This window comes from Gracilinanus agilis, chromosome 6 (assembly GCF_016433145.1).
Source record: "Gracilinanus agilis isolate LMUSP501 chromosome 6, AgileGrace, whole genome shotgun sequence".
In the NCBI taxonomy this organism is placed as follows: Eukaryota; Metazoa; Chordata; class Mammalia; order Didelphimorphia; family Didelphidae; genus Gracilinanus; species Gracilinanus agilis.
The window spans coordinates 212624412-212638026 of record NC_058135.1 but is presented as its reverse complement, the minus strand read 5'-3'; the positions used below and the strand labels follow the sequence as shown (position 1 = coordinate 212638026).

General features: G+C 36.2%; 1 protein-coding gene across 2 annotated transcripts in view; it reads left to right on the top strand.

The window, feature by feature from the left end:
- Positions 1-12798, top strand: part of JAKMIP1 (janus kinase and microtubule interacting protein 1) — a 67272-nt gene extending 54474 nt beyond the window's left edge. For both annotated transcript variants that reach the window (XM_044680164.1, XM_044680163.1), the window contains 5 exons: positions 2241-2369; positions 3842-3970; positions 7548-7631; positions 9201-9263; positions 12625-12798. In XM_044680164.1, the coding sequence (XP_044536099.1) occupies positions 2241-2369; positions 3842-3970; positions 7548-7631; positions 9201-9263; positions 12625-12798 (579 nt within the window). The remainder of the gene's footprint in view (positions 1-2240; positions 2370-3841; positions 3971-7547; positions 7632-9200; positions 9264-12624) is intronic.
- Positions 12799-13615: the final 817 nt, after the last annotated feature.

Here is a 13615-nt window from a genome sequence, read left to right as displayed (position 1 = left end):
ATGATATTCTCATTTTCCAGAAGAAGATGAAGATTGGAGAGGAGCAGTGATTGAATAAGGTCTTACAAGCATTTTCAGTTTTACCTTTTGGACTTTCATCTAGTGTCTTATATCTTCAAAAACAGAAGCTTCCCCCCTGAGTTGTAGAATAGTCAATCATGTTTCCAAAGAATTATACGTGACTCAGAATTTATTTATCAAACATTTCCATTCTAGGCAAATGCTACGTACCATATGAAACCTAATATTGGATTTCATTCTTGAATTCAAAAGACAAAGGATGGAAATGCAGAGTCCTTGAAAAGAAAGGATCTATTTTCTTGTGGTATGGGGGGACATCAGATGGTTCAAGATGGACCTCTTGGAAGGAGGAGTGAGATTGAGAATGCTGAAGAGGATTTTAAAGGAGATAAAAAAGATATTGACTTAGAAGGATAGTCAGATGTACTCGAGGAATTTAGAAAGCTGAATGAGAAAAGATGATGGCAGAGGAGGTTTAAAAAGCCTTATCCTTAAACCTGGATATCACTCATCATGATATCATAGGACAAAGTCACAATCAATCATAGTTGCATCAGGAACTGATCCATCTAGTCCAAACTCTTCGTTTTTTCAGAGAAGAAAGTTATGGTTCAGGGACATTGAGTGATTTGTCTAAGTCACACATACATAAACATCAGAAGGAGGATTTGAACTGAGAACCCAGACACTGGACGGCTACTTGTCTGGAACAGCATGTTCTGGAAGAAGTAGATCTCTGAGGTTCCTTCCAATTCAAATTCTGTGATTTCATGAATGTTATTCATCAAATATTTATCTTTCTGTCACTTGTACTTAAATCACCGAAGATTTAAATGAAGCTGGAGACAGAAGAAAATAATCTTTGAGAACTTAGCAGCTACCTGAAAGCATCTTTATATCAAACTTTCTGAATAGTTTAGACTTTGAGGAAGTCACTTAAATCTCATGTCTTAATTGTCTGTAAATCAGGCTAATAATGCTTGTCATTAATATCATTGACGAAATGCACTTTTTGTTGGATGAGGGGGGGAGTATCGCTAGATCTAAATGCTTTTCTTTGTATTCGGCCAGCCATCAGGCTATCTTCTAACATGTAAAATGGTTGGAAAGTATAAGTGTCATAGAGCCTTGAAATATTGCTACAAGAGGTCTCAAAAGTGTTTTAATAATAATACTAACAGTATTTATATAATGTTTAAAATTTTGCAGACTCACTAAATAGATCATCTTGTTTGAGCCTCCCTAAACTCCTGAGAGGCAATTGCTATTATTATCTCCATTTTGCTGATGAGGGATCTGAGACTCAGAAAGATAAAGTGACTTGCCTAGTGAACAAGTGTCTGAGGCAGGATTTGAATGAGGATCTTCTCTATCTAACACTCAGGCAACTAGAAAGGCTGTAGAAAGGTTGACCAGAGGCATGGCAGGACCTGGAAGGATCATTGATAGGTTAGCAATCAGATGAGGAGATTGGATAACTAGAATGTGTTCAGCAAACTAAAACAACTTTTTTTTTTCAACATTGGAAATTTTCTTGTCAGAAAACAGGAAAAATATTGCATACAGACAGCAGCTAAGTAGTCCACTGAGCCTGGGATCAAAAAGACCTGAATTCAAATCTAACTTCAAATAACTTATTAGTTATAGGAATTCAGAAAGTCACTTAACCTTTGTGTGCCTTAGTTTCCTCATGTATAAAATGGGAATACTACTAATTGCACTTACCTCTTCAGGTCCTTGTGAAGATCAAGTGAGATAATGTTTCAAATAAGAGGGAACCTACCTAGTTTTTAAAGTGCTTGAGATCACAGCCTTAGATCCTACAGTGAAATCTTCATAGTGTTCGGTGACCTTTTATGATAAAATAGATAGACATTTGGGCTTGGGATTGCTTTAGTGTTAGGAAATCTTTGGTGATATAACTCAGAGAAAGTGAGCACCTTCTCTAATGCACTCAGCCTGTGTTGGAGGTGAGCCTTGAATACAGATCTTCAGAATTTCAAGCCAGCTTTCTCAATGCCAGCATGCTAAACTTTTATATAATACTTTAAGATTTGCAAAAGGCACCTCGTTGCGATATGCAATATCCTTTAGCTTATCCATGTCTGAGATGACATTTGAACCCCTGCTTTATGATTCTCAAGCCAGCGCTGCTAATCTTTGCCACCTCTCTTATGTGCAATGCTTTGTAATAATGAAGTAAAATTTTTATTTTGCAGAAGCATGTTGTGGAGACATTTTTTGGATTTGATGAAGAATCTATTGACTCAGAAACATTATCTGAAACCTCCTATAATACAGACAGGACAGATAGGACCCCAGCAACACCAGAAGAAGATTTGGATGATGTAAGCATTCTCAATCTCTGTCTCTTCTCTCTCTCTCTCTCTCTCTCTCTCTCTCTCTCTCTCTCTCTCTCTCTCTCTTTCTCTCTCTCTCTCTCTCTCTCTCTCTCTCTCTCTCTCTCTCTCTCTCTCTCTCTCTGTGTCCATTTCCCCCCTATCCACCCCCCTCTCTCTCCCTCTCCCCATTCATGCTATTCAAGCAGAGGAATGACTCATTCCCATTTCTTATTGTTGGCATTGCAAAGAAGATGTCATTTACTGCTGAAATAAATATGCAACAGCTAGCTTCCAATTTACTTTATTGAAAAATTCTCATTGCTTATTGAGGATGATTTAAAAAAACACCAAACACTTAATACTTTAAAAATAAAGCATTTCCATATTGTGGACTATTAAAGAACCCAGATCATTTTTGCAGTGAGGGCAATGTCTGGAGAGTGTAGAATATTTATTTTGGTGTAGTAGCTTATGCCAATAATATATGCTGTTGAGGAGGCTAAGGCTGTTTTGGGAATTCTGAGATGTAGTCCACATTTAGTCTAGGATCAGTTTCATCCCTGGGAATGAATGTTATAACCCTTACACTTTTTAATATGATATAATATCATATGATATAATATAATATCTAATATATTTTATAGTATAATATGATGTAAATATAATCTAATAGAACATCATAATATGTATAATTAATACAACAGGGGGCAGCTGGGTAGCTCAGTGGAGTGAGAGTCAGGCCTAGAGACAGGAGGTCCTAGGTTCAAACCTGGCCTCAGCCACTTCCCAGCTGTGTGACCCTGGGCAAGTCACTTGACCCCCATTGCCTACCCTTACCACTCTTCCACCGAAGACAATACACCGAAGTTAAGGGTCTAAAAAAATTAATACAACATAACGATAATATATAATACTGAATATAACATTACATAATATAATATCAGTTATGATATATATCTGCCAGGCTGCCTAAAGAGGGGTGAACTAGTGCAGGTCAGAAAGACGTAACAAGTTAAAGCTTTCATGCTGATCAGCAGCATCACTGGACCCCAGGACCATCAACTTAATTTCTAGCCTGGATGAGATAGAGAGACTAGTCTTTATAAAAGAAAATATAAAGGAATATCTTTGACTTATGATTCATGAATTACATTTATTTCCAAAATTTTTAGAAGCTATAGGAGATCAAATTGAATTTTCCTCTTCATTTTCAGTTTTCACTTTTATTTTGGTATTTAACATTAAAATAATCACCTCCTTCCCCAATTCTGACACAATAACTACAATCATTGACAAATAGTAATAATTCATCATTCTCCAGTGCTTTAAAGATTTGAGAGTCCATTATCCACAAAAGAGTTATGAGCTTAATAACAACAACCACAATTATTATTATTATTGTTGTTGTTGAGTCATATCTGAGACATTAATATCAAATAACACTTTCCTCCTCCTTTCCCTTTTTATTTTATTTTAAGACAACAACAAGAGAAGAAGCAGACTTAAGATTTTGTCAGCTGACTAGAGAATACCAAGCTTTGCAGAGAGCCTATGCTCTGCTTCAAGAACAAGTGGGTGGAACACTGGATGCAGAGAGAGAAGCCAGGGTAAGTGAGAAATGTTTTGTGACAGCTGGATCATGAATAAATACATGAAGGCAAATAGGGATTTGGGATGAGGAGGATGCCCTGCCATCAGTGGCTTTCAATAGTCACTCAACAAGTATTTGAAAAAAAACATTTGGTGCAAAGCATTGTGTTGAATTATGGGTGGTGGTAACGTTTAAATAAAACATAGACCCAGTTCTAATGGAATTTAAATTCTAACAACTTCATTATCTGGGATGGTGGTTAGAAAGAAGACATGAAAGGTTTTAGCATTTTAAAACTGGGGTCCCTTAAAGATCATCTCATTTTACAGATGAAGAAACTAAAGTCCAGGGATAAGTGACTTGAAAGAGATCTTGATCTGTAAAAGCAATTGATGTTGTATTCAGCATTAGGTATTTAAACTTCAGAACTAGTATTCCTTCTACCAGAAGACCCATTTCACAAGATAGACTTTAACCTATAATTCATCTCAAGTGCTTTGCAAATCTTAAAGCATTGTATAAATGCTAGCTATTGTTTTTTTACTATCATCACTTAACCAAGAAATAATTGAGAATATACAGAACAGATTGAAAAATGTCCCTACCAGAGAGAGTAACAAAATAATCTATATGGATCTAACTGGCAAATAAAAATTGATCTTTTAGATGCTTATTATATGTGGGAATCCCCACATGATGTTTATTTGTTAAAAAACAAGGTCCAGAATTGAAAAAAAAACCTGGTCACATGAAAATAAAGTGAAATCTTAGTGTTGAAAGGGACATTACAGCACATCTAGTCTAAACTATCCAATTTAAAAACGCTTTCTATAATATTCTTGAAAGATGTTCATTGACCCTCTGATTGAGTGTCTTAAGTCATGGGATTTGGCTACATAGCACATTCTGTTATTCAATGATTCATTTCATTTCAATAATGATTAAGTATAATTGTTGAAAGTTCTTCTTGATATTGGTACCCACTTAATCTCCAAGTCACTTCCATCCATCAATCCCAGGTCTATTCTCAAAAACAACCAAAATCAAGTCTACTCCCTCCAATGGATCCTTCATATATCTGAGGTGCCATCAGATATCACATGTCCCCCAAACACTTTTTTTCTTATAGAACAAATTGCCTCAGTTCTTCATATGCCCTGTTTTTCATATCCTTCTTCATCCTCTTGAACCTTATCTGGACATATTCTAATTTATCAGCATTCCTTTTAATGTGGAGCCTTTAATAATTACTTGGCTTTCCAAATCTGCATACAGCAGACTGCCAAAGACATAGAGATCACCCAGACCACAATTCCTTATGTGTAATAGACCCCTTTGGAAGTCTGTGGAACTCTTGTAAGATAATTGAAAAAATGTTGAATTTCAGTTAGAGGTTAGTGAAAATGTAGATGTATTTTTTTCCCCAAAACCAAGTTTGATCAATGGATAGAGTGCATCCTGAATTCAAATCCTGCCTCAGCCACTTAATAGCTGTATGACTTAGGAAAGTTACTTAGCTTCTGTTTGATTCAGTTTTCTCAGCTGTAAAATGGAGATAATAATAGTCTGCGCATGCTAGAGTTGTTGTGAAGTTCAAATGAGATAATATCTGTTAAATGCTTAACTTGGTGACTGGCACATAGCCATATATATATATGTTAGTTGTTGTTATCATTATCATATACCTATTTTATAAAGAATAAGGAGAAGTCATGAGATGAAAAGATTATGATAATAGTGATAATATCTGGTATTTAATAGCTACTTAAAGTCTGCAAATCATTTAAAACAAGTCATTTGACTCTTACAACTCTGTTGTATACAGTGTGCTTCATGAAAACTTAAAACACATGAATGTTAGCTATTATTATTTTCCCCATTTTTTATATAATAAGACTGAGGTTCAGAGAACTTAAGTGACTTTTGGGGGATGGGAGTGTCATATGGCCACAGAACTACTAAGTGTCCTAAGCAGGATTTCAATTTTGGTTGTCCTGAATCCAAGTTCAACATCGAGGCAGTCCCTTTCTTAATGGAATTTATGGTCTAGTAATTAATGAATTATCTTCATGAAGGATCTGGGATGCTTCAAAGTAATACTTTACTTTTTTTTACAAAACATATTTCTGGAAATGTCTTTAGTACATAAATATTGCAGATAGCATCCTCTCCATTTTCGAGATGAGGTAATTGAAGCTGAGAGTTTGTGATGTGTCCAAAAGCCATAGAGTCAAGAATAGAATTAAAGTCTCCATGCCCATGGGTGTTTAAGCTAAAAAGCAAAAAAGCATTTGGAATTGGCAAAAATTGAAAAGAATTATTCATCTATATATAGGCTGACTGGTAATTTTCTTCCTGCTTAAGATCATGTGTTCTTTAACCATATTTAATGTACCTGTAAGCCTTTGGCTAACATTGCCATGTGAAACTTTGCTATGTCACAGCCTTATATATTTAAAGATTTTGCCCCCTTGGTCATGAAATCTCTTCTAATGGAGTTTGAGATGGATCTGATTCATATTGAACTCTTTCCATTTTCATATGGTTCGATAGAGAAGTCTTTATTAATATGACTTGAAAATCCAGGCTTCATTCAATCAAGTATATGTGAAGATTTTCATAGCATAGAGACCTCCAAACATCATCAAGTCTAGCCTGTATGAGACTAGGAATCTCTTTTACAATATTCCTGATAAGTTTGGGACAGTTCTGCCCTCATAGAACTTGTAGCGTAACAGGAGGAAGACACTAACAGACATTTCTCATTTAAAGTATTCCAAGATTAGTGCATTTAAGGGGTGCTTTCACCAGATGATTGAACAGATTTCATATACATTCTGTTAATTAGTCACCATCATCCTACATAGAGATTAACCCCCAGCAGAAAGTTGAAAGTTAAATAGAGACTCATTATTAAGTGCTTTCTAAAACTGTGCTAAGTCCTAGGAATCTAAATACGTGCCCCTGTGCTCAGAGTTTACATTCTAAAAGGAGAAGAAAAATATACATCAAGGGAGGATGAACAAGGATGAGAGAAGAGAGGGTTTATCGTGGGTGTGTATGTGTGTAGGAATATGGAGCCGTGCTAGGAACTTCAGCGAAGGACTTGAGCCACCCTTCAAGATAGGGGTGAAATGTTATTGTCAGAATGAGGGGACCCACAGGTGGGAGGCTATTTAAAAATGCACAGCAAAATGATCTTACATATGTGTGAAGATGAATAATAGATATATAACAAACAGAAAAGAAAATGAGCCAGGAGGCATTAAAGAGCACCATTTGAACTTTAATCATCATTGTGGGAGTACAAAAGTATGACACTCATTTGTAAGAATTATTTGGTTTCTTTTATGCCCTAAGATGTGAACTTCACTCTCTTAGTTGAGTGATTCAGAATGGAGGACAAAAGGAAATGTTAAATACTGGCAAAGATATAAACATAGCCTATTAATGAATCGATTTGTAACAATATTTTTAAAGTCATAACTACATTTAGAAAAACCATCACAGCATTCTTATTTTTGTATGCAGTCTTCCTACTTTACTTTGTTTCATGTTAATAGAATTACTCATGATCTCTTTCATTACTCCAGACTCGTGAGCAGCTACAAGCTGATCTAATTAGGTGCCAAGCCAAAATCGAAGATTTGGAGAAGTCATTAATTGAAAAAGGACAGGTAAAATTTGTGTATGTGTGTGTTTGTGTGTTTTCTCTGTTTTTATTTTTCTCTTATGTCTAAAAAATACTCATAACTTCCTGATAGAATAATATCACTGATGCAGTTTGATATTGATAGTTTAATATACAGAATCACACAGAATTTGAAAATTGGAAGGGATCATAGCAATTATCTGATCAAATCCTTGATAAATAGCTGTCTAAATATGTGGAATAATTTTAAGAACTATGATAGTTGGGTTGTGCTCCAGAGCTCATCCTATGGCCAGATGTGATATCTCAAATTGCTATCTTGAAAATTATTGCTTTTGATCAAAGCTTATTCCTAAAGATCACCTTTAAAACACAGGCTATCAGAGATGTGTCAAGAAATGGGTAGGGATTAATATCCAGTTTTCACCTAAACGAAAAAAGGATCCTGAGGGAATAGGACATTGGTCGGGTAAGTATTTTTTTCCTTTGGAAAAATGTAGGATAAGAGGAAATGTAATCTCAGTTCTCAGGTAAAAGATTTTGTTGTAATAGGCTGTAGGCAACTAGGGAATAAGAGGCAAGTCTGGATAAACTGGGACAACTAATGAGTGATCCAAGATTTTAATTCATCCTTTATCCATATTTGCCATCTTCTAATCATCATCTATCTTCCATAGTTCTTGCCGTTTTTAATCCTCTCACTCCAAATCCCTGCTCAAATTTACCTGCAACTTGTCCCCTTTCTAAATCATTTGAGAGAAAGTCTAGTGATAGTCTGGGCCAAACCATGGTAAAGGTACTGTGCATTTGTGCAGTGTAATTTTTTAAAGCAAAGAATTTGAAAAAAAAATTCTCATATAGTTCTAAGAACAAGATGGAAGGCTAGATAATCTGACAGCTTATTGGAACCCAAACTGGTTGAAAAAACAAATCACAAGTGTTTAACAGGAAAGGTAGTGAGCCAGTCATAAGGCAAGAATGAGGGATGCTAGAAGGACAGTGTGAGTGCTGTTTGTGAGCCAGAAGGCTTTCACACAGCTGGGATAGTTCTTCAGTGAAAGGCTGTAGATCATAATCTTATGAGACAGAAGATATGAATGGGTGGCAATTTATATATGCAAAAGAGTGAGTGCCTACACTGTTGGATCATAGATGTGCCAAAGCTACGAGATGAGCAAAGAGAGGAAAGAAAGGCCATCAAAGTAGACTTTCCTTTATATAGGACTTTGGGGACTTGAACCCCCTTTAGTTGCTCTTCTATTTATCAGTTTGTATTTTGGTGCATACATTTGATTTCATTATTGTATAGACCCCTGAAAGAGGAAACTCCCTTTACAAAAGCAGGTTAGCACCTCCTCTGTTACTTCTTGTCTTAAAAATGTTTCTGGTGCATTGAGACGTTAAGTGGTCTTGCCCATAGTTACATAATCATTACATCAGAATTAACACTTGAACTTTACTCTTCCCTACACTGAGGCTATCTCAGAAACTATTATGTCCTATTGTCTTTTACTGTTCTCCCTGGAAAATATAATGACATTTCAATAGTTTGTTTAAACAAGTGTGAATATATTTAATCATTTTTCCCTTTTAGGATTCAAAATGGGTTGAAGAAAAGCAACTGCTAATCAGGACAAACCAAGATTTATTAGAAAAGGTATATTTTCAGAATCCTAAGTCCATTGAATCAGCTCTATTATTTATAAATGGTTTATTTCTGATCTATAGTAACTAAGGAAACACAACAGAAGTATAGAGAAATGCAAGGGAGGGAAGGAATCCTTGGGCATAATTCTACAGTTGGGAAAGGAGTACTGAGCTGGGATTCAAAATACCTGCTTGCTGTTTTCTGGCTCTGCTCCTTATTCTAGTTGGTCAATTCATTTCCTCTCTATGGATCACAGTTTCCTCATTTCTAAAATGATGGGTAGAGTTAGGTGACCAGGATGGTATCTCTAAGATCTAAATTCTACAGGTTTATAAACTTATGCCTGTCTTCCTTTCCAAAGACCCTCAGCCAGGGGCAGCTAGGTGGCTCAGTGGAGAGAGCTGGGAGGAGATGGGAGGTCATGATTAGTACAGATTCTAAAACAGAAGATAAGGGTTTAAAAACAAACAACATCAAAGCCAAAGACCCCCAGCCTGCTTAGCTCCTTCTTTGTTCTTTAATCTGGCAGATTGTTGCTAACTCTGCTCCTAGTCAACTCACATTTACTAAACACTTACTCTGTGCCTGTCACTATGCTAAGTCCTACAGTTATCATTGGTTACTCCTTAGGAATGATTTCCCCCTCAATTATACTTAAGCTGTTGATGAACTGGAATGCCTCCAAAAGAGTGCAAACAGCCAGGTGAAATTGGGGACTGAAAGGGGACTAAAATGTGCATTGTATGTCAGTCATTTGAAGGAACATGGAAATGTTTAGCACAGAGAAGAGAAGACTCAGAGGGAACAAGATAGATCAGTCTTAAAGTATGTGAAAGACTATGAGAGAAAATTTAAGCTTATTCTGCTTGACCCCAGAAGGCAGAAGTAGACACTATGAATTAAAGTTACAGAAAAGAAGAGTTTACTTTTAAATTACAGAAAACTTTTCTAACAATTAGAACTTTCCCAAACTGGAAGGTGTTGGCTTGGGAGCTACCCCATGCCTGAGGATCTTCAGTGAATCATAGTTATTGATCAAATGTTATCAAAGATCATCTCAGACCAATAATCTGATTGGTCACCTGTAGGGGATGATGTAATAGAGATTTTCATTCAGATACATGTTGTTAAGTGAACCTCAGAAGGTCTGTGGTTCTACAATCATAGAGAAAGCAGGGATGAAATTGAGGCCAGCAAAAGATACAATTTAGAGAGGGATGTGGATTGCCTTAAAATCTTCTAGTTCAACTCCTTCATTCTACATCTGAAAATGTATTTTCTTCCTCCCTTAAACTGATGAAAAATAATTTTTTTTCTGCAAATGGCAAACTCAGTTTTCTCTGGAGTGGCCTGAAGTGAGAAAAGGAGTGAAGTGGAGAAGCTGTTTGAGGTGACCCTATTTAATACAGATCAATAATGTCCTTGAAGAAGCATATAGTATCTATAGCTTATAATTTACTCTTTAAAAAAACCCTTACTTTCCATCTTATAATCAATACTAAGTATTGGTTCTAGGGCAGAAAGAAGAGTAATAAGGGCTAGACAATGAAGACTAAGAGGCTTGACTTAAATTGGAAATGGATGGGGTCAAATTGAACCCAAGACTTCCCATCTCTAGGCCTGGCTCTCTCTCCACTGAAACACCTAGCTGCCCCTTCCTAACTTATTTTTGGGTAATCGCTTAAGTTTTAGAAAAGAAAGCTTTAGTCTTTATGCCACATATGAAATAACACGACCTTGCAACTTTTTACAGAGTAGTGTTTAATCTCATAAATAAACCAGGATGCTCAATTAGAGCCACAATGAACATGACTAGGATTCCCTAAAGGATACAGAGAAAAGATGATTTGGAAATTTAATAATTTTTTAAAAGATGGTTTTCATTGAGGATGAAGGATTTATAACAAATCTTCCTGTATTTATGTAGATATGTGGGTGCTTCTATTTCAGTGGCTTCATTTTGTTGTGTTTTCTCTACTACCACAATTCTCAGATCCTCTGGAGTAAAAAGCATTTTTGAATAGTTGTTACCCCCATCCTATTCCCCTGCCAAAGTCATCATTAAGTGCCCAACCCTCTGGTGATGAGACTTACTACATTTAGACAAGTCCCTGGCCAATGGACACATAGTAATGTCTTCATCTTTTTAATTCCAGATTATAAAACGAGTCATAAATAAAACAAAAAAGAAAGCTAGGAATTAAGTAAGTTGGTCTTTGAGTATATAGTTTTGAACACATCCTACTCAAAACTAATAGAGGGGAAAATCTATTTCAGTTACAGGCTTTACCAACTATTCATCTGCTTTCATTGGTAAAAGGTTAAAACATGGCATAAGGGAATAATAATAATAATAATAATAATAATAATAATAATAATATACTCCTTTATCCCAGTTTTATTTTGAAGATAAAATGAGACAATATTTATGAACTGCTTAACAAAGTCCCTGGCACATAGTAGGTATTAGATGAATGTTAATTCCTTTTTATTATTTCCTTCTCTTCAGCATATATTGAGGGTTTTTTTTAAAACCCTTACCTTCCGTCTTGGAGTCAATACTGAGCATTGGCTCCAAGGCAGAAGAGTGGTAAGGGTGGGCAATGGGGGTCAAGTGACTTGCCCAGGATCACACAGCTGGGAAGTGTCTGAGACCAGATTTGAACCTAGGACCTCCCATCTCTAGGTCTGGCTCTCAATCCACTGAGCTACCCAGCTGCCCCCTATATTGAGGGTTTTGACTTAGATGATTATAAGATTGTAGATTTTTTACATTTTAATTTGGAAAGTTATATAGTCTAACCCCGTCATGTCACAAATGATGAAATTATGGCCCCAAAAGTCAATGACTTGTCCAAAACAAAACAGATAACAGTGACAGAGATGGGATTTGAAACCAAGTCACCAGACTCCAAATTCAGTATTCTTTGTACCAAAAGGTGTTTCTCGGGCTGGATCCTATGGTCCAACCAGTGTGAGTTGCTCTCCCTATATACTACCTTCTCTTCTTGCGCATACACACGAACATTATTTTCCACAAATTAGGCAGAAGCACATTTGAGCTTTCTTAGTGGCAATAATTTCCCTCATCAAAGCTTGAAGAATCCCTAAACTCCTATGGTTTATCTTGGAGCTTTCCATCTCAGTTATGTTGACTTTCCTTTTCTGCCTTATTTGATTCTCTACATCTCCAATTTCCCAACTTAACAAAGGTAGTGAACTAACTAATGCTTCCCATCTGTGGCCTGGACCCATTTTATCAGCAATTATTATTACCTCGGGCTTTCAATGGATCTCAAGGGAGAAGATACTCAGTGTGCTTCACTGACCGTGATGCTCATTAAAACTAACATCTCATATTTTCCTTCAGATTTACAGGATGGAAATGGAGACGAGTCAGCTGAAGAATGAGATGCAGGATGCAAAAGACCAGAATGAGCTGTTAGAATTCAGAGTACTAGAACTGGAAGTAAGAGATTCTATCTGTTGTAAACTCTCAAACGGAGCAGAAATTCTGTTTGAACCCAAACTGAAATTCATGTAAAATTCTCTGCTGTCTAAAGCATGTGTAAAGGGGAAATGGTATACTTTTTTTTCTTTCCTCTGTATGTTCAGAATAATTTCACTGCCTTAATATGTTTTGGAGAGAATGCTCATAGAAGTATCTGAGGATGTAAAAGAGCTAATCTATTTATTGCGTATAGCTTGTTTTGCACTTAATAAAATAATTTGTTTTTGCAATATTTTGCCTTTTTTATTTGTGTTTCATTTCCATAACTACTCCTTTCCTGCATGTATGATCACCTGGTATGCAAACTACAGAGTTGGAGAGTACTACTTTTTCAATTAATAACACACTTTTGGAAGTGATCTTGCATGCAGCGAATATCACATTTTGCAGTGTTAGACTATGACACCAGCCAGCACCTGAATCTATACTGTGTTTAATATCAATTACAGCCAGTTTTCTTTTTGTCATCACTAATGCAAGGTAAGTAGAGATGCATTAAAAAGGGCTGATTTGCATAGTTAGTTCTTCCAAATTGCTGCTGCTTTAGTCAAGCAAATAGGGACCTTGATGGATTAAAAATTGTTGGTTACATCCAAAGCTACACACGTGCTCATACAAGTGGAGAGGGATGGAATGTGCAGAATACTTAAGCATGGAAGCCATGTTTCTCCTAGATTTTCCCAACAGCCTTGAGAAACAATGTTTGTTTTATCCAGTGCAATAAGTGCCCTTTCTGTTGAATTCTATCTGGATGTTCCCTCAGGCTGTGTTGCTTTGTGGTACATTGGCACATTCATGTTCACCAGCTTTCATCGATGCTCACGAAAATTAGCTGGAATGATCCCTTTTT